This window comes from Salvelinus fontinalis, chromosome 2 (assembly GCF_029448725.1).
Source record: "Salvelinus fontinalis isolate EN_2023a chromosome 2, ASM2944872v1, whole genome shotgun sequence".
Classification (NCBI taxonomy): domain Eukaryota; kingdom Metazoa; phylum Chordata; class Actinopteri; order Salmoniformes; family Salmonidae; genus Salvelinus; species Salvelinus fontinalis.
Genome location: NC_074666.1, coordinates 86391811 through 86409473, shown reverse-complemented (window position 1 = coordinate 86409473; position 17663 = coordinate 86391811). Strand labels below are relative to the sequence as shown.

The following is a 17663-nucleotide window of genomic DNA, read 5'->3' as shown; positions in this document are numbered from 1 at the left end:
CTCGTTGATCCTGTTCTGTGAGCTTGTGTGGCCTACTACTTTGCGGCTGAGCCGTTGTTGCTCCGAGACGTTTCCACTTCACAATAACAGCACTTACAGATGACTGGGGCAGCTATAACAGGACAGAAATTTGACTGACTTTTTGGAAAGGTGGCATCCTATGACAGTGCCACGTTGAAAGTCACTGAGCTCTTCAGTAAGACCATGCTACTGCCAATGTTTACCTATGTAGATTACATGGCTTTGTGCTTGATTTTACACACCTGTCAGCTAGGGGTGTGGCTGAAATAGTCAAATACACAAATTTGAAGGGGTGTCCATACTTTTGTATATATCGTGTGTGGTTAGCTGATACGTAAAATACCTATCCAGGCGTTGTAAGATCTGGCTGGTGTTAGCAACGTCTAGCCAGAGGAATGGCCCATTTTGTGTTTAGCTGACACCTATCCAGGAGTTGTAAGATCTGGCTGGTGTCAGCAACGTCTAGCCAGAGGAATGGCCCATTTTGTGTTTAGCTGACACCTATCCAGGAGTTGTAAGATCTGGCATGCATCTGCAATGTCGTCAGGCAGGAACTCAACTATTGTCATCCCACAAACCATTGATCAAACTTTGCAAAATGTCTTCCATTTTAGACTTCATGACAACTAAGCACATTACATAGAATGTCAACCTACATTTTTTAGGCTGCTACCCCAATGAACAAGTACAAAATCAATACTTGCAACAACAAATCAAGATTTTATTTTGGTTGGTTGGCATATTCCAAAACCAACAGGCATAAATGCAACAAATTATGCAAATTATGAAAAAGACCTACGTGAACATAATTTGTGAAAGGACGCAGAATTCCCTTTCAAACATTCCAATCTTCAGACTTTTGAATCGTATAAAACAAAAAAAGGAACCTTTCTTAAAAACTCTAATACAAAAACAAGCCTTTTAAGTGACCTTTCGACATAAGAGCTGTTCTGATGGTGTCTACCCCTGCTTTGGCTTCTCTGAGCAGGTCATCAATCCATTTTATGACAAGCAATCTTTGTGATGCGTCAATGATTGCTACGTTACGTAAAAGGCAATGGTGCATCTCTTTATCTGTGATAAAAGGAACACCGCTATGATCATTTGGAGCACATGGCCAACTGTACTTTCCATTAAAATCAAGCTGTGATCTGCATCTCTCCTCTTAATGGTACAGACTAGAGCCTCCCAAAGGCTTACCTGAACCTGTAACTCTTTTACTTAACACTGCAAAATATATTGCATCCCAACATAATCATTGTCATCAAATCATTACTTTATGTCTTTAAGCAGAAAACTATATTTGCCAAAGTCATTGTCATTTGGGGCTATAAGATGGTCTTTTCTTGCTTTGGCCAGTTTCATCAAAAGAAACTCTCTGCGCTCCGTCCATTCCTTTAGTTCCTCGTTTCCATGAGCCAGCTTACACAACTCCTCCTCTGTGCAAGTGCCTTTAAGGTATCTGTGGAAATGGATGCAGTATCAGAAATGTCAGTCACCAATAACACCATTTCCAGTAATCAAATTAGGCACCAGTGACCTAAATAAACATTGAATTAGCATAGAAACCTTACCTCTCACAAACTCTGAAGGTGCCAGTGGGGAAGCGATACTGCCAGCAGTTCTGATCGTCTTCAGAGTTAAACACTTTCTCTCTGTGTTTTTCTGAGGTGATGTGCTGCTGCCACTGCCTGTCACTGTTGCAGTTCTTACCACAAAGCCAACAGTGGTTGCCAGCCTAGCATAACAGATATCATCAAGATGACATTAGCATGTTGAAGGTTTGTGGTCACTTACAGCATGTTGAAGGTCATATAACCATCTGGGCGTGGTTAAAACAAAGATTGCTTACCACGTCCTCAGCATAGTCTGTGGGCATGTGGATCTGCTTCCCGTTCTCCTTGATGGCGCTGTTGGAGGCCTCCTCGCTCCAGCCAGGCTTCTGAGACTGCAGCCAGTGCTCATACAGCTGCTCCATGTCAGGAACTAAATGGACACACACAGTTTAGTATCTGATTAAGTTTGTATTAGTCATCATAATATATTTACTGTACATCACATAGGCATGAACTGCTGTACAAAAACTACAGTCTATCTGTAACAAACTCACTGTTGTTCTCTTTCATGTATGTCCACAGGTCCCTTTCCTCTGTGCTGTGTGCAAATGTGCAGTTGCCGATGTACTGGCACTTTTTGCCAGTGGACACGTGCATACAAATCTGTAAGTAAAACACACACAAAACATGACCACTTTACACGAGGACAAAACATGATTCTCTCTGGGAGATTGCCATACGAGTCAGCTGAGTATGTGGTCAGATCAGTTGCCCTGGGAGCATTTTCAGCCCTCCTACGCCTACCTCAAACTGAGATGGGATGGGCTTCTTTGTTGGGAGAGGGCGGATCGTTGTCCACTTCTTGCGTTCGATGGAACTCACCAGCACCACTCGTTTGTCTTTTGACCACCTGTAACACAGGTCAGATGAAATTCACTATGCTGACCAGGCTCATTATTCAAATTGTCCTGAAATGGTTTCAGGGGAGAGAACTACTCACGAATGCCTGGCTTTGGCAGTGCAGTACTTCTTGTTCTTGTCTGCCTCACTAACTTGGCCGTTTCTCCAACACTGTCCACACACAAACTGCATCTTCAGATTTGGGGGTCCAAACCTCTTCAGTGGTGTGGTGAATTGCTGGAATGACACAAAATAAATGGTGTGTGTTAGGTCATGTGGAAAATCTGCAGTCAAATGAACATTAGAAATACATTTAGGAAATAAAGCATGTTCTGAATATAGTGTACAATGACTGTTTACCAGGGATCCTTGGGAGCCTGCCTCCATGTTCCAAAACCTATTGGCCTCATGGACTATATTTTCAGGAGTGATACCTATATGATCATAAACAGATTGCAAATAGTTTTAAGAGGGATGTTCACTTAGAAAACCCACAAAAGTTACCAGAAGGTCCTTAAAATACTCTTTCCGGCTGTATGTAATAACACAAAAAAACGTTCTGGGCTAATAATGTAAGAAATAACACACAAAAACAAAATACTACAAAGTTGCTTAGGAGCTAGAAGCAGAGGTGCCATGTCTTACAACTGGTAAAAGTAATCTTGTTGAATTACCAATAACATTCTTTGATTAGATGCTATTTGAAGGCACCTTTAATAGGTGGTAAGAGCTTACCTAGCTGGTGCTGCATCATCCACACCTTCAACTCGATCAGGCTGTGGGCATAGAAGCACTCGTCTTCCCGCACGCAGCCGTAGCGCACCTCATGCCGACAGATGTCCATCTGGTTCTGCGGACTGTACGGACGGATTTTGGAGTAGCGCACAGTGTTCTCCCTCAGAATGTGGACCAGGCACCTGGAAGCACAACAACTCATCAAGTTCACAACCCCACTGTGCAGGGCATAGAATCATGTTACAATATACACTAGTGGGCTTAATTACTAAAGGAACCAGAGCGGTCAGCCACAAACCATCACTTACAAGGTAGACCGCTGCTTAATTCACTTAAAAACCTCTGCATCTCTCTTAGCATGTGTAAACAAGTGAAATGGCTTACTTCTGATCTTCAAAGGCATGTTTTGTCACGGGGTGAGAGCAAAGAGATGGGTTGTCCTTATTGGTTTTGCTGATTATTCTGGGTTTGTGATCAAAACACACCTGGAGATCAGATCAGATACATTAGAGGGATGGACAACTCTTACAAGACACTGTACACAGAGTAGAGGTTTTAATAAAGGGCACAGCTCCCACTCATAAAACTGACGCTGAAGGTTATACCAGAGGCAGTAATATGACAGTCAACGTCAGTGTTGTATCAAGGTAATTCCACGGTAACAGAATGATGGCAAAAACAACTAACCGTAATTTTGTTACCAAACTTTGTATCTTCAAGTAAATGTTTAATTTTATTTTTTATCAGTGGAAATTGTTAAAAGTTGTCCTAGTGCATAGATTTGTATGGTTTAACTTTGTAATCATTGGTTTTTGTTTGGTATACTTTTAAAACAGAAATGAAATCGTAGTCTCAGCATCATTGTTACCGTGAAATTGTATTGCTCATGAGAAGAATGAGGATAGAGGATGTGGTTACAGTCAGGTTATATCAGGGGAACTTCAAGACAAACGTTCTCTCTGTAACACAGTGGTGCTCCACTCCAGTCAGATGTCCTCAGTCCTGCTGGTTTTCATTTCTCCCTGACACTTAAAAAAATGGATTGTCTAGAGTCCACACACTATTACTCTGGGGTTATTAAAAGGCAAAACCAAGCATCCACTGCAGCACTCAAGAACCAGAGTTGTGCACCCTTGCTGCTCTAACACAACAATGGCAATGCAGTAAGACAGACTCAGCAACTTATCAATGAAGACACCCCATTACAGGAGGAACACATCACACATTTGTTTTTTTACATTAAAAAGCCCAACTTACTCCGCAGAGGAACATGAATATGCCGTGATGCTCCTGTAGGATCTTCGGGACAGTCAGATTGATCTTACTGGTGGGCCCAAATGGATCAAAGAGAAAGTCTCTGCAGATGAAGCCTTTGCGCTCCAGGGACCAAACATCAATCTCCTCTTGGCAGTAGGCAAATGTGCAGTGACCAGGGTACCTGCACCCCTCTCCAATGGCGACATCTACAAGGTCATCGTTTTAGTTAATAATCTCCATAGGCAGCTGAACACTGGCACAGACGGACCATGAAGCACATTGGAGAAGTAGTATTGGTGTAGCAGTAGTATTATTATAGTAGTAGTATTTTCAAGGCTTACCTTTGCAGATGTAGTATGGCCCAACATACTGGGATTTTGTCGGTCTGGGTCTGATCAGCTTCCATGACTTGTCTGGTTGATTTTTTATCCTTCCAAGTAATATGTCCTTCTTGCATTTGTGTTCTTCGGTATAGAGTGTGAAATCCAACACTCCAAGCCCTAGTGATAGGATATCAACATGAGCTTTCACATACAATAATTATCATGTCCCATACCCATTTATCAACCCAGTTTCATACTCTTAGATGTCACACAATAAGCAAAACAGACTTATTCATATACACTGAACAGAAATATAAAAACGCAACATGTAAAGTGTTGGTCCCATGTTTCATGAGCTGAAATAAACCCCTGGCCAGTCATGTGAAATCTATAGATCAGGGCCTAAATCATTTATTTCAATTGACTGATTTCCTTATATGAACTGTAACTCAGTAAAATCTTTGAAATTGTTGCATGTTGCGTTTATATTACATAAAGCATGTTCTTACCAGTTTTGACATAGCAGTTTGAGCATGCCTGTTTGAATTCATGAGTATCAGCCAGGGGATTTTTGGCCAGATCCACAACAGCAGGGAGGGGGGTTACATCCGGCATCCCCAGGGCCATTCCCATTGGCTTATCATGGTCGGTCAACTGGAAGGGGAACAAATATCATGATTTATTTAAAAAATAGACAAGAAAAACTAAACATATAACACACAATGTAATGTTGTGTAAATATCAGTGGGACATGAAGACTAGACTAGCTAGACTCACCTGCATGAATGGATGCTGACTATATCCTAGATTTGGGGGGGGAAAGAAAAATACATCAGAGAGACAACATTGACAAAACGTTTATGAAAAGTAAATAACAAAAAATAGAATTTCAGTTGATTGTTTTGTCAAAATCCAAATTTATTAGCAATTGAGATTTCACTATTCAATAAGAAGTTATTTACATTTTAGTCATTTAGCAGATGCTCTTATCCAGAGCAATTAAGGTTAAGTGCCTTGCTCGAGGGCATATGGACAGATTTTCGAAGCAGCTTACTGGTTACTGGCTCTCAAGCGCTAGGCTACGTGCCGCCCCAGATATAAGACATAAGGATAATAACAAATGTTCAACACATTCGAGAGGTATTACCGTTAAACTGGCTGTATGCAACTCCTTGCATACCTGTCTGAGGCTCTGACATAGAGAGACTATCCAGTGAGTCCAATGGAGAGGAGACCCCGAAGGTGTCCAGACCTAAAGAGTACCCGCTGGCTTGTGGCTTGTGGTAGGGAGGAGGCAGAGTCACTGTGCACTGTGATGCCACATGCATAAAGGGGTTCATGTGAGATGGCATAAGGAAAGGACTAGACATGGAATTTGAGGGGGCACTGGTTGGAAAAGGGATAGGGCCCTTCATGGTGGGAATGACCTAGAGAGAAAACAATACACTCTACATTAGATATTGTTTTAACATGATAGTGAAAAGGCCAAATTGAAAACAAAAACTATAATTGAATGTGCAAAAAATAAATAAAGTTTTCCTACATTAGCAGCAATCTCCCATGAACGTACAATGGGAGATTCTGTGGGGCCGGGGCCAGCTTGGTCCAGCAGATCATCCAGGTCATCTCCAATAATTTCCGCATCGAAGTCCGAGTGAGACTTTTGCATTGGCAAATGATAAGACTGTGTAGGGCTGGCTCTGGCACCATTGACCAAAGTAGGCATGGGCTTGGAAATGGGCAGGGGCACCGGAACATGATTGGGCTCTGGGGTGTGAACCTCAACAGGCGAGACCGAAGGGATGATGCTGACAGGGGGAGATTCAGCTTCTATTCTCTCATTCCGAGGGGGGTGCACCTTCATTGCTGCCAATGGGTCTAGGCTTGGGCGGGCTGGGTCTGGACCGTCAGTTTCCTGAGGGGGCTGATTCACTTCTACAACACAGGTGGGAATATGGAAAGTGCAAACATTATTTTTAGCAACAAGACATTCCACATTTAAAAAGGTCCAATGCAGCCATTTTTCTCTCATCAAATCATTTCTGGGTAACAACTAAGTAACTTACTGTGATTGTTTTCAATTCAAATTAGTGACACAATTTAAAAATAACTTATTCGCAAAGAGAAATTTCTCAAGTAAGTAATTTTGCTAAGACTGTCTGAGTGGGGAGTGGAAATGGAAAAAAAGCTGTTATTGGCAGAGGTTTGGATCGCTCCCTTATGGACGGGTTGGTTGTTGATCAACAAAACTGACGCATGCGCAACTATGGGGCAAAACAGACAGTATTGGCTTATTTTGTCACAAAATGTTAATTGAAAACAAATACATTTGCACAATGAGCAATTGTTGTCTCAAATACACTGAACAAATATATAAAATGCAACATGTAAAGTGTTGGTCCCATGTTTCATGAGCGGAAATAAAAAAAAATCCCAGAAATGTTCCATATGCACAAAACGCTTCTCTCACAAATTTGTTTACATCCTTGTTAGTGAGCATTTCTCCTTTACCAAGATAATCCATCCACCTGACAGGTGTGGCATATCAAGAAGCTGATTAAACAGCATGATCTTTACAAAGGTGCACCTTGTGCTGGGGACAAAAGGCCACGTTGTGTCACACAACACAATGCCACAGATGTCTAAAGTTGAGGGAGTGTGCAATTGGCATGCTGCCTGCATTAATGGCTACGGGGGGGGGGGGGGGGGGGGGGGGATTTCTGTCTGTGATAAAGCCCTCTTGTGGGTAAAAACTCAGTCATTGGCTGGGCCTGGCTCTCCAGTGGGTGGGCCTATGCCCTCCCAGGCCCACCCATGGCTGCACCCCTGCTCAGTCACGTGAAATCCATAGATTTGGGCCCAATTTATTTATTTAAATGGACTGATTTCCTTTATTTGAACAGTAACTCCGTAAAATCTTTGAAATTGTTGTACAATGCGTTTATATTTTTGTTTGCCATATCAGGATAGACATGAGTCAAAACAAGACATGGTATCAATAACAATATACAACGAGTTGAAGTGAGCTTACTACAATTCCACACACGACAGCTTCTTGTCAGTTGTTACTAGCCATATGACCATTCAGAATCATAACAACGCACGCCTTCCAGCCACGTCAATGCAGTGCATCACTTACGTGATGTCAGCCAACCCATCTATTGGTCTATTAACTAATTTAGCAAGGCAGGCCAAAATTCCATCCCACCAAAACAGCCTGAAATTTCAGGCGGTCTTTTCAAACAGCTCTTACACTAAAAAGGCATTATAATGTACATCATTTCACAGTATTATTCCAACCTCGTGGTTGAAATATACACGGAGTATACAAAACATTAGGAACACTTTCCCCCCTGTCCTCAGAACAGCCTCAATTTGTTGGGCCCATGGACTCTACAAGGTGTCGAAAGCATTCCACAGGGATGCTGGCCCATGTTGACTCCAAGGCTTCCCACAGTTGTGTCAAGTTGGCTGGATGTCCTTTGGGTGGTGGACCATTCTTGATACACAGGAAACTATTGATTGTGAAAGACCCAGCAGCGTTGCAGTTCTTCACACAAACCGGTGAGCCTGGCACCTACTACCATACCTTGTTCAAAGGGTCTTAAATATTTTGTCTTTCCCATTCACCCTCTGAATGGCACACATTCACAATCCATGTCTCAATCGTCTCAAGGCTTAAAAACAATGGCGGCTGCTGAGGGGAGGACGGCTCATAATAATGGCTGGAACGGCGCTAATGGAATGGCATCAAACACATGGTTTCTACCATTCCACTCCAACCATTACCACAAGCCCGTCCTCCCAAATTGAGGTGCCACCAACCTCCTGTGCTTAAATCCTTCTTTAACCTGTCTCCTCCCCTTTTTAACCCCCTCCTCCCCTTTCACCTGGATTTACCTGGTCAGTCTGTCATGTAACGAGCAGTTGTTCTTAATATTTTGTATACTCAGTGTATTCAAAACACAGGGAAACCACATTTGACTGCACTGGGCCTTTAAGTAAATTACTCAAACTAAATCACAGAATCTCTTACCAATTTCTATATCTTCCACAGATGTAGATCCATGAGACTGAAACAAATAAAAAAGAACGCTTAAAATCTTTACTTGCTGGTACACCACGTTCATTTGGTGCAAATAATCTGTATTGTGTGCAGATTCCCACAAAGAAATGGAATTCCCTTTACCTTGTCATTGGATGCACCTGAATAGCTTAATCCAGGCAAAACATTTAAGGCAGGCTGTTGAAAGAAATGTCTCACGGTTAGATACCAAGCCACATACTGAAGTAGCCCATGTGCCATAATTCATACTCCACATAGTACACACTCACCTTACTCCTGACATAGGCTTTACGGATTTTCAATCCCAACATTTTGGCCAGGTCCTGAGTCAATCCTATGACATTGGGATCCTGAAAAAACAACCACATATTGACAATAAGGATTATGAACTTAAGACAATAAAAGGAACAATCTACAGAACTTTACCACATGGTATATTTCCTCTGCGGTCTCACCTGAGGCACTGCAAGGGAGCACTTCGCTACAGTCTCATAGGCCTCTTTATGCCTGCCCATCTCTTTCAAGGCTCTGGCTTTCCTATAAAGAGCTCTATGGTTTCCCTCATTCAATTGAAGAGCTTTCTCACAGTCTACTAGTGCTTCATCATGCAGACCCTGAAATACAATTCCCAAAGTATACCACTGTTTGAACAGAAAATAAATGGAGAAATAATACATCAGTCATAAATGTAAGACAAAACACACCACTTTCTTAAACTTGACCTACCGGTACAATGTTCAAGTAAGCAGCAGCTCGATTGGCATACAGCTTTTCCAACGTTCCAGTAGGTACACTGATGTCTTCCGAATCTGCATATTCTGCTATGCTCAAGGCCTCAGTGTACATTTCTATAGATCGCATCCATTCCCCTTCATTGAACACATCATTTCCTTCACCAAACAGATTCTTCACAAGGTCCTGAATGAACACCTGAAAAAAACAAATTCAACTTTTAAATACCAAAATATGAGGTGCATTCTGAGCTTCATATGTCATGAATGTAGGTGCTGCCATTTGGCTTGATTGCATAATCACCTCATAGCGTTCCTGAGTTCCAGGATAGGGCAGAGTTGACCTAGAAACAAACAAGTTCAAACTTAGATCTCCTTCCGTTGACACTGAAAACATGAGCATATTCAAGTGTTACACCATTCAAGGACATCATGGAGTAATCTTTTCCCAAATAATACAATTTCAATATTACTCACATTGAGGCACAAGATCTAGAAATGGCTAAACAACATCTGCCTGGAACTGTACAACAAGTCAGTTACCACTATGCAAACACTTAGGCTGTCTCCTGCGAAAATTAATTGTAATTCTCTTCCCCCAAGACCATCCATTGGTGGCTGACAACAGCTCTGTAGCCTGATTTCCCTATGCGCTCAACCAATCTGCATTCCCTGGGTACACTGACTTGGACTGGGGAGTCCTGATCATACTCACTGGATGAACTGCAGCCCATTCTGAATATCCTGCCAGCGACCGCTTCGGTCCTGACACAGGATTGACATGTTCACCTGTTTCTTTAGTTCACCTGTTTCTTTAGGTCCTGGTCTCTGTCAACACAATATGTATTTAAAAAAAAGTTAGTTACCTTTCTAGTTAACATGTTTTAAGCCTACTCTGAGTATAATTCTATTATTGTCAAACCCGTTTTGTCGTAGGCCTTGCATACCGTAAGAATACGTACAAACATACATTTTCATTAAGTTACTCACTCATTAACTACTCAAATAAAGACGAGACAAGTCACATCATGAATTTGTATAACGTTAAACAGGTGAAAATTACTTTTCAGGCTTCACGTGCTCCTGACTCAACAAAGCATACGACAGCCTCGAAAACCCATGGCTTTAAAATTCGTCATGCTTTGAACTTCCTGTCTGTCGTCTTTACAAGCTAATTAGTTAAAAGTAATCGGTCAATATTTCGAGAAGATAAAAATCGAACTAGCTAAAGTGAGTCTGCTTACGACTGACGAGTCTGGCTATACAAATCTACAGTAAAGTAGTTTGAAGAGTTTATCCTGGATGAACGTTATAAAGTGTACATTATCACAAGTTAGCCCCATATCGAACATCTCCTCTGTTACCCACTGACATATGTAGCTAGCTAGTTAGTTAGCGTCTAGGTCGAACAAATACCTCAACCTAGGTAGGCTAGTTTAACTAAATTAGACTAACTGATCTGGCACGAGAAAGATGTTGATATTCTAAACACAAACCGTGTGCAATGTGATTGCTAGATAGCCATGGCTATAGAGTTTACAGTTACATGCTTGTCAAAGATAACGTTCACTAGTAGAGTACCTGTACATGTTTCTACAGTAACGTTAGCTAGCTTCCTAGCAAGCTAGTTATCAATATGTCGGGCGGGAGATGCAAGAGCGCTAGCTACAGTACATGACTGTTAGCGGTGTAGCTAACAGCTAGATAGCAAACTAGCTAGTTAGCCATCTTACAAATAATGACATTTAAAATATGCTCACCCTTAAGAAATATTTAGATGTAAAAAAAAAGTCCACATCTAAATGAGTACAGCTTAAGATGAATGACTTGTTCCCTGGCCAGCATCAGTGATTTCTTGAGTGTTGGGGACACGAATCATGATGTGGCCTGGTCTCTGGCATGACGTTTTTTTAATGTTTGTTAGATTCCATTCTTATTGGAGGAAACAGGGCCCCCTGTTGACCACAAATTGTGTTCTGACTTTTTACTTTAGTAAACTATGAAATTACAGTACTATGTACATGAGGTCTTGAAATGTCAACAAATAAATATAATTCATATGAATTATTAATGGAATATAGCATGATATACAACCTTTTGACACAGTTGACTTGCTGGGCCTTTATGAACATGTTTTCTGTGAGGAATTGCATGCAATACGGCTGTTGACATGGTAAAACAATGACCACAGCCATTCATTTATTGATCAATTAGACCCACTTCTAGTATTCTACATGGCATAAGTCCTGAACTGAAGTTCTTGGTCTTCCAGAATCTGAACAAAAGTCAACTAAAGTCCTTGGTCTTTCAGAATCTGAGCAAAAGTCATTGAGCAATTGGCTTTAAGTAATACTAAATAATGGACTCTGGGGTGGTTCTAACAGAGAGGGAACTCAAACCAAGTTCAGATCAGTATTCAAGGATTAGTTTACAGCAGATTTCTCCGGGAGGAGGAGGGAATGATGCTCAGGAGATTATTCAAACCAGACTCAAAAAAAAAAAAAAGTCCACTGCACTGAATGCCTATGTCCACCAGAGTGTAAATAAGCATCAGTGCATGCAGACTCCCTCTTGCACACCATGCCTGCGCTTTATCGGATACTTCTACTGTTCTCTGGTAAATTGCTGCTTGAATTTCTTTACCTTTCTAACACATTTTCAGGGAATAATTAAGAGGGATTGAGAGGGAGTGAAGTAATGTTAAAGGACAATGTTATGAGTGCCTTCAGGGATCTAACATGAAAGGAACTTAGATCTGTTATAGCCTGATGATTCAACTCCTTAATTTCACACAACAATGCAACTGTATCATCTTGAAATGGTTGAATCTTTTATTTCCATAATCTTGTGATATTTCTATAGAGCTCATTTTATGGTTGAATTTTTACTTTAATGCATGTTTAATGATTGAACAAATCAGTACCAATGTCAATTGTCATGTCTTGTATGTTGACAACTAATATGCACATTACAAATTCATGTTAATTTGATCTGGGAAAAGAGGTTATAGAACTAGACCATAGTATAAGAGTGTAAAGGGAATTTCCAGCTGAGCAAAAAGGAGAGCAGTCCCATAAAAAGTGTGAAGTTGTTTTGTATTGTGGGAAAGGGGGTTACTTTCAAAAAGCTATGGTTGTCTAAAAATATCAGTGACAGAGAAATTGTAGTCAATCATAAACACATTTGGTTTAATACACGTTGCAAAAAGGAGACACCCCAGCATAGAAGCATAGAAAACGTTAAACGGGCCTTCTCTGAGAAGGTACTTATATATTAATCAGACAGTATCAAACGTTCTCTAAACATCATCCTGAGAGGCTTGTACGAAGTCAAAACAAAAGACAGTGACTTTGCCAGCTGCTACAGAATAACGATGTTCATAATGTCATTGTGTCCTCAGTCCTTGTACCTTGAGTAGCACTGGCGTCAATCACTATCAAACGATATGAGAACAATCCATAACATTCAGTGACAAGTCTAGTGACCATCAACCCGTACACGAATGAGTGTCACAAATAGAACACTGGAAATCATGTGTCTGACAGAAAGGGAAAACTTAAACATTTGCTAAGCATTGCGTTTATTACTCTTGAATATGAACTTTATTCGTCTTAAATATTCCCCATTACAAAGAGCATCTTTCTTGGAAAATGTGAGGGACTTTTACAGGCTTACAATTGCAATATTAGGTCGTCACTTCATAAATAGACTTGTAATAATACAGCATGTCCATTCCGACACTTTAAACACTTAGACATTCAGAATCATTTTCATATGAGAGACTAATCACAGAGCTACACTTCTCAATATTCACTTGATGACAGGACATATGACTAAAGAGACAGTATGAAGCAAATGGCACATACTAAGCAAGGCTGCTACATACAGACAAGTATATGTAAGTGCACATTTTGAACAAGATGTGTGTATATGTGATTGGTGTACATGTGATGCGCTGAGTTTCATGTTCTTCTTCTGTTGTTGTTGTTTTTGCAGTGGTAATAGCCTCTATGGCACTGCAGAGCCCCCCACGGACTAAGAGAGGGCTACTGGAGCTGGCAGGAGTCATCAAGTGCAGCACAGGCAGATCAGCCCTGGCCTATATGATGTATGGCTGCTACTGTGGACTGGGGGGTCAGGGCTGGCCCAGGGATAAAGCAGACTGGTGAGGCAGTTGTAATGATGTGTTATAAACATGTTATAAATATATATATTTTTTGGGGAGGGATAGTGCCATTTCATAACAAACTCCGATCATTTAAAGTACCACTGAATGAAAAACCCCTCCATTAACTTTTCAGTCTGGTAGGCCACAATAACAACCTGCATTATGCGATGCAGTTCAAACTGCAAAGTGTATCATTTTGGGTTTTCTTTTGAGGTTTTGCCCTCCTGTCAATTGGATATTTGGAAATAGACATGCACAACCAGCACTCCCACACCTAAAATCCTAACCATAACTTCCTTCTGTCCAGTAATCACAGACATGAACTCCAACAAAACCGTTAAACTACAGAACCTCCAGCCTCCAGATCTCTCACAGGCCTGCCTACTAACAATAGTTGGGCCCATCCTCTTTCATTTCCTTTTGTTTCAAATAGAGCTGTTGTTGGTCCAAGCTACAATAATATGGAAAAACACTGTCTCTGCCTTTTCAGTTAATAGTTTCTAGAAAAAGGGAATGTATTACTTATGTAGTGCATCACTGAGACAGTAAATAGTTCTTATAATGCCCTGTTTTAAGTGTTACAGTAGTGTATTTTCACCTTCATAAAGGTGCTGTCACAAACATGACTGTTGCTACGGAGATGCAGAAGTTGCTGGTTGCCAAACCAAGACAAGAAAGTATCAATGGACATGTGAAGACAGGACTGCAGAATGTGGTATGCCATCTCAGTGTTATGCACATGACTGAGACATAGAAAATACTACATGCTATGACTTTGTCATTTTTGTATAGTTTTGCTGTTGAAAATGAATGGGTCTTTTCAGTGCATGGAAAATAACAGATGTGTAGTTTATCTGAGTAGTTTACAAACACTGCAGACATTATAGGGGACGGGAGTGCTAGGAGGGAATGGGCACGAAAGGAATCATTTCTCACCCACATTTTCAGGTATTTTAAGCTCCCACCATAATTGCTAATCGCAAAAGCACATAGGACTAGCAACACAGTTCAGGATGTTTACGATGTTATTTTGAGCATCAAACATTTTATAACATTTCTAAACCTCAGAGTGTTTCCTTCATATCCTCCACAGACCACTCCTTTCACATCAGCTGTCATTTAAGGAAACTACTCACCCACTTAACCCTCTTTTCATTCCAGATGATCTCAAGGACAAATGTGAGAAGATTCTTTGTAAATGTGACAGGGAGGCAGCCAAATGCTTGAGAAAGGCACCTTTCATCCGGAAATATGCTATGTGGCCAGACTTTCTCTGTGGGTGTACACTGCCAACATGTAATATCTACTGATTCAATAAATGTACACTTGTTGATTTTTACATTTGCTGTGTGTCTATTTATGTTAATAGAATATCAGAAGGATCTCCTTCACAACATTATAATGACATGTAACAGCAGTAATACTTCAGGACATTTTGTATTGGTATCTCCTTTTTTCAATTTTTATGAAAAAGAAAAATATGTTTAAACCACTATCACAGTGTGACTATGTCATTAGATAAACAAACTGTGCGATGAGGCTCTCCAAATTGAGTATAATGACCAGAAATGACAAGCGCAGGTAACAAACTAGTGTACAAAACAGAGAGAGCTCAGTAGTGGTTACATAACATCCCAGGGTTTATTCTTAGGGGGTGGAATGTTGCAGCCAAGGTGAGATCAGGTAGCCTAAGTCCTTACAATAGTGTACTTATACCTGGGTGTGTTGTGCCTTACCTTATACTCCCTGAGGTTCTGCCGAGGTCTCTTTTCCACTGCTCCACTGCTCAAACTAACCCAGCATGATATTTCACCTCTTAAAAGGATTCTAAAAGCATCCTGAGGTTTTCACCTGATTTACGTTTTCAACTTAATGTTTACATTGCTGGAGCTCAGTAGCCGTAAAGTATAATGTACAGCACGTGACCAACAGATGGCACTGTTGAATGTTTACTGCAAAGCTAAGATGCATGTTCATGTTACAGTTTACAGCAACGATGCAAACACGTTCATACACTATTAGTAGCATACTGTATACTTACATCTAGCCTAATTAATTTCTATCTAAGGCAGACCTGGGTGAAAATACTATTTAGGGTATTTCAATTACTTACAAAAACACTTTATATATATTTTTGAAAATACAAGTAGTTGAATTGTCACGTCCGTCAACAAAAGTAGACCAAGGTGCAGCGTTGTGAGCGTACATATTCCTTTATTATATAAACGCAGACAAAAACAATCCAAACAATCGTGAAGGTAAAGGCTATAGTGCCAACAAACAAAGACAACTTCCCACAAAGACAGGTGGGAAAAAAGGGCTACCTAAGTATGGTTCTCAATCAGAGACAACGATAGACAGCTGTTCCTGATTGAGAACCCTACCCGGCCAAAACATAGAAACACAAATAATAGAACGAAATAACATAGAATACCCACCCCAAATCACACCCTGACATGAATATGTGACATGAATATTGCAATGTACTGTACTTGGAAATACACTTTATTTCATGTATTTGAAAATGCTTAAATACACAGACTTGTATATTTTCGAATACAAATATAAAAATACTCCTTGCATTTGTCCCCAGGTCCATTTGGTCCTAGGGGTATTTGAAATAACTGAGGATGGCTATTTATATGATTATTCAAAAATACTTTCAAATACTTAAAATTAAAGTAGCTGATTTTGCAAAATCATTTGAAAATATTCAAATACACAGAAATGTGCAAGTATTGAACCCAGGTCTGCTCCGAGGTAGATCAATGTTTTGTCTACGTTTGTGGCAGGTCACATATGACCAGCATAGGGAATGTCAAATTTGAGGCAACTGAAGTCTGTTTTATACTTTATTTGGGCATGTTTTGTCCTGCGACGCTGCATCAGAAATGAATTCCTAACTTCAAATGATTGAGAAGTTTGGAATGTTTTGGGAGTTCTGTTTTTGGGCATGGCTCTTTGAAATTATTAGGACAACAATAGCCTTAAAGAGATACAATTCATTAGAAACCCAAACTCCTGTAATAAGCTGGATATATCATACAGATGCTATGACTATAAGTAGTCTGTATAGAAGTCCTGCTTTAGTCTAATTTACAGCGGTATGTGTTCGTATTCTGGGAATGTTGGGCATTCTCCTTCGGCAGTGCAGAAGTAGCTCCACAGATGCTCATGAAAGGAATCTAGCTCCCCCTATGGGCAAAAGGAAACACAGGCTGCTTGACCTCCTTCAATACAGTCATTGGTATGATGCTTTTTCCCACGTCACTCCCACATGGCTCAACAGTGAGTTCCTTACAGAGATGGCCTCAGTTTCCAGACCTGAGTTTGAGGACAAAAGGTTAGGAAGTAAATCTGTTTGTGTGTTAATGGTGTGGTGGTGGAGGATGTTCCCCCAGCTGAATGGTTTCCTTGTTTCGTAATCTGCTGTAGGTAGTGTCAGCGAGTACTCAGCACCAGTAGGTGGTGTCATACACATAGTTAACTAGACCTGAAGGGAGAAGGGACAAGACAACACAGATGTTTATTGTGTCTGAATCATATTTCAATTCAATTGATAAGAAATAAATAGTTGTACTTTAGTTTGGCTGAACATTGTGTCTACTGTTGTACCTCATGTAATGCACAAGGACCCAAAAATAATTCAAAATAGTTTTCCAGTAAGTGTGAGCAGTAGGGTCAAGAGATAATTATTATGTCTGACTCCTATTTTGAACCCAAACTATATTGCACATAAATTCCTTCCCACTTATATGGCCCGATGATGATCTCTGTTGCTATATACTGTATGACACTACTTACCAGTAAACTCAGAAGTACAGCAGTCTTCATCATGTGAACTAATGTAAACAACCATATTAGTGTAATCTGATTACTTCAGTAAGTGCATCCACTTTTCACAGA

General features: G+C 40.5%; 2 protein-coding genes across 3 annotated transcripts; one reads left to right on the top strand and one right to left on the bottom strand.

Annotated features, from left to right (window-relative positions):
- Positions 1 to 721: 721 nt before the first annotated feature.
- Positions 722 to 11522, bottom strand: LOC129830286 (zinc finger CCCH domain-containing protein 7A-like). 2 transcript variants are annotated; one of them, XM_055892750.1, is made up of 23 exons: positions 11350 to 11522; positions 10305 to 10417; positions 9894 to 9933; positions 9585 to 9788; positions 9314 to 9472; positions 9128 to 9208; positions 8982 to 9035; positions 8829 to 8865; positions 6336 to 6727; positions 5940 to 6219; positions 5570 to 5595; positions 5302 to 5446; positions 4811 to 4969; positions 4470 to 4675; positions 3597 to 3697; positions 3213 to 3394; positions 2838 to 2911; positions 2578 to 2714; positions 2382 to 2487; positions 2132 to 2240; positions 1874 to 2007; positions 1596 to 1759; positions 722 to 1483 (listed from the first exon to the last, which is right to left on the bottom strand). In XM_055892750.1, the coding sequence occupies exons 2-23, from the start codon at positions 10370 to 10372 to the stop codon at positions 1294 to 1296; spliced, it is 3048 nt and encodes a 1015-aa protein (XP_055748725.1). In that variant the 5' UTR covers positions 10373 to 10417; positions 11350 to 11522; the 3' UTR covers positions 722 to 1293. The 2 variants fall into 2 exon arrangements, with proteins under 2 accessions (XP_055748725.1, XP_055748734.1); XM_055892759.1 differs by having other exon boundaries at positions 5973 to 6219; positions 11350 to 11521.
- Positions 11523 to 12075: 553 nt separating this feature from the next.
- LOC129830295 (phospholipase A2-like) lies at positions 12076 to 15096 on the top strand. The gene is made up of 4 exons (XM_055892771.1): positions 12076 to 12206; positions 13586 to 13754; positions 14366 to 14472; positions 14919 to 15096. The coding sequence occupies exons 1-4, from the start codon at positions 12170 to 12172 to the stop codon at positions 15065 to 15067; spliced, it is 462 nt and encodes a 153-aa protein (XP_055748746.1). The 5' UTR covers positions 12076 to 12169; the 3' UTR covers positions 15068 to 15096.
- Positions 15097 to 17663: the final 2567 nt, after the last annotated feature.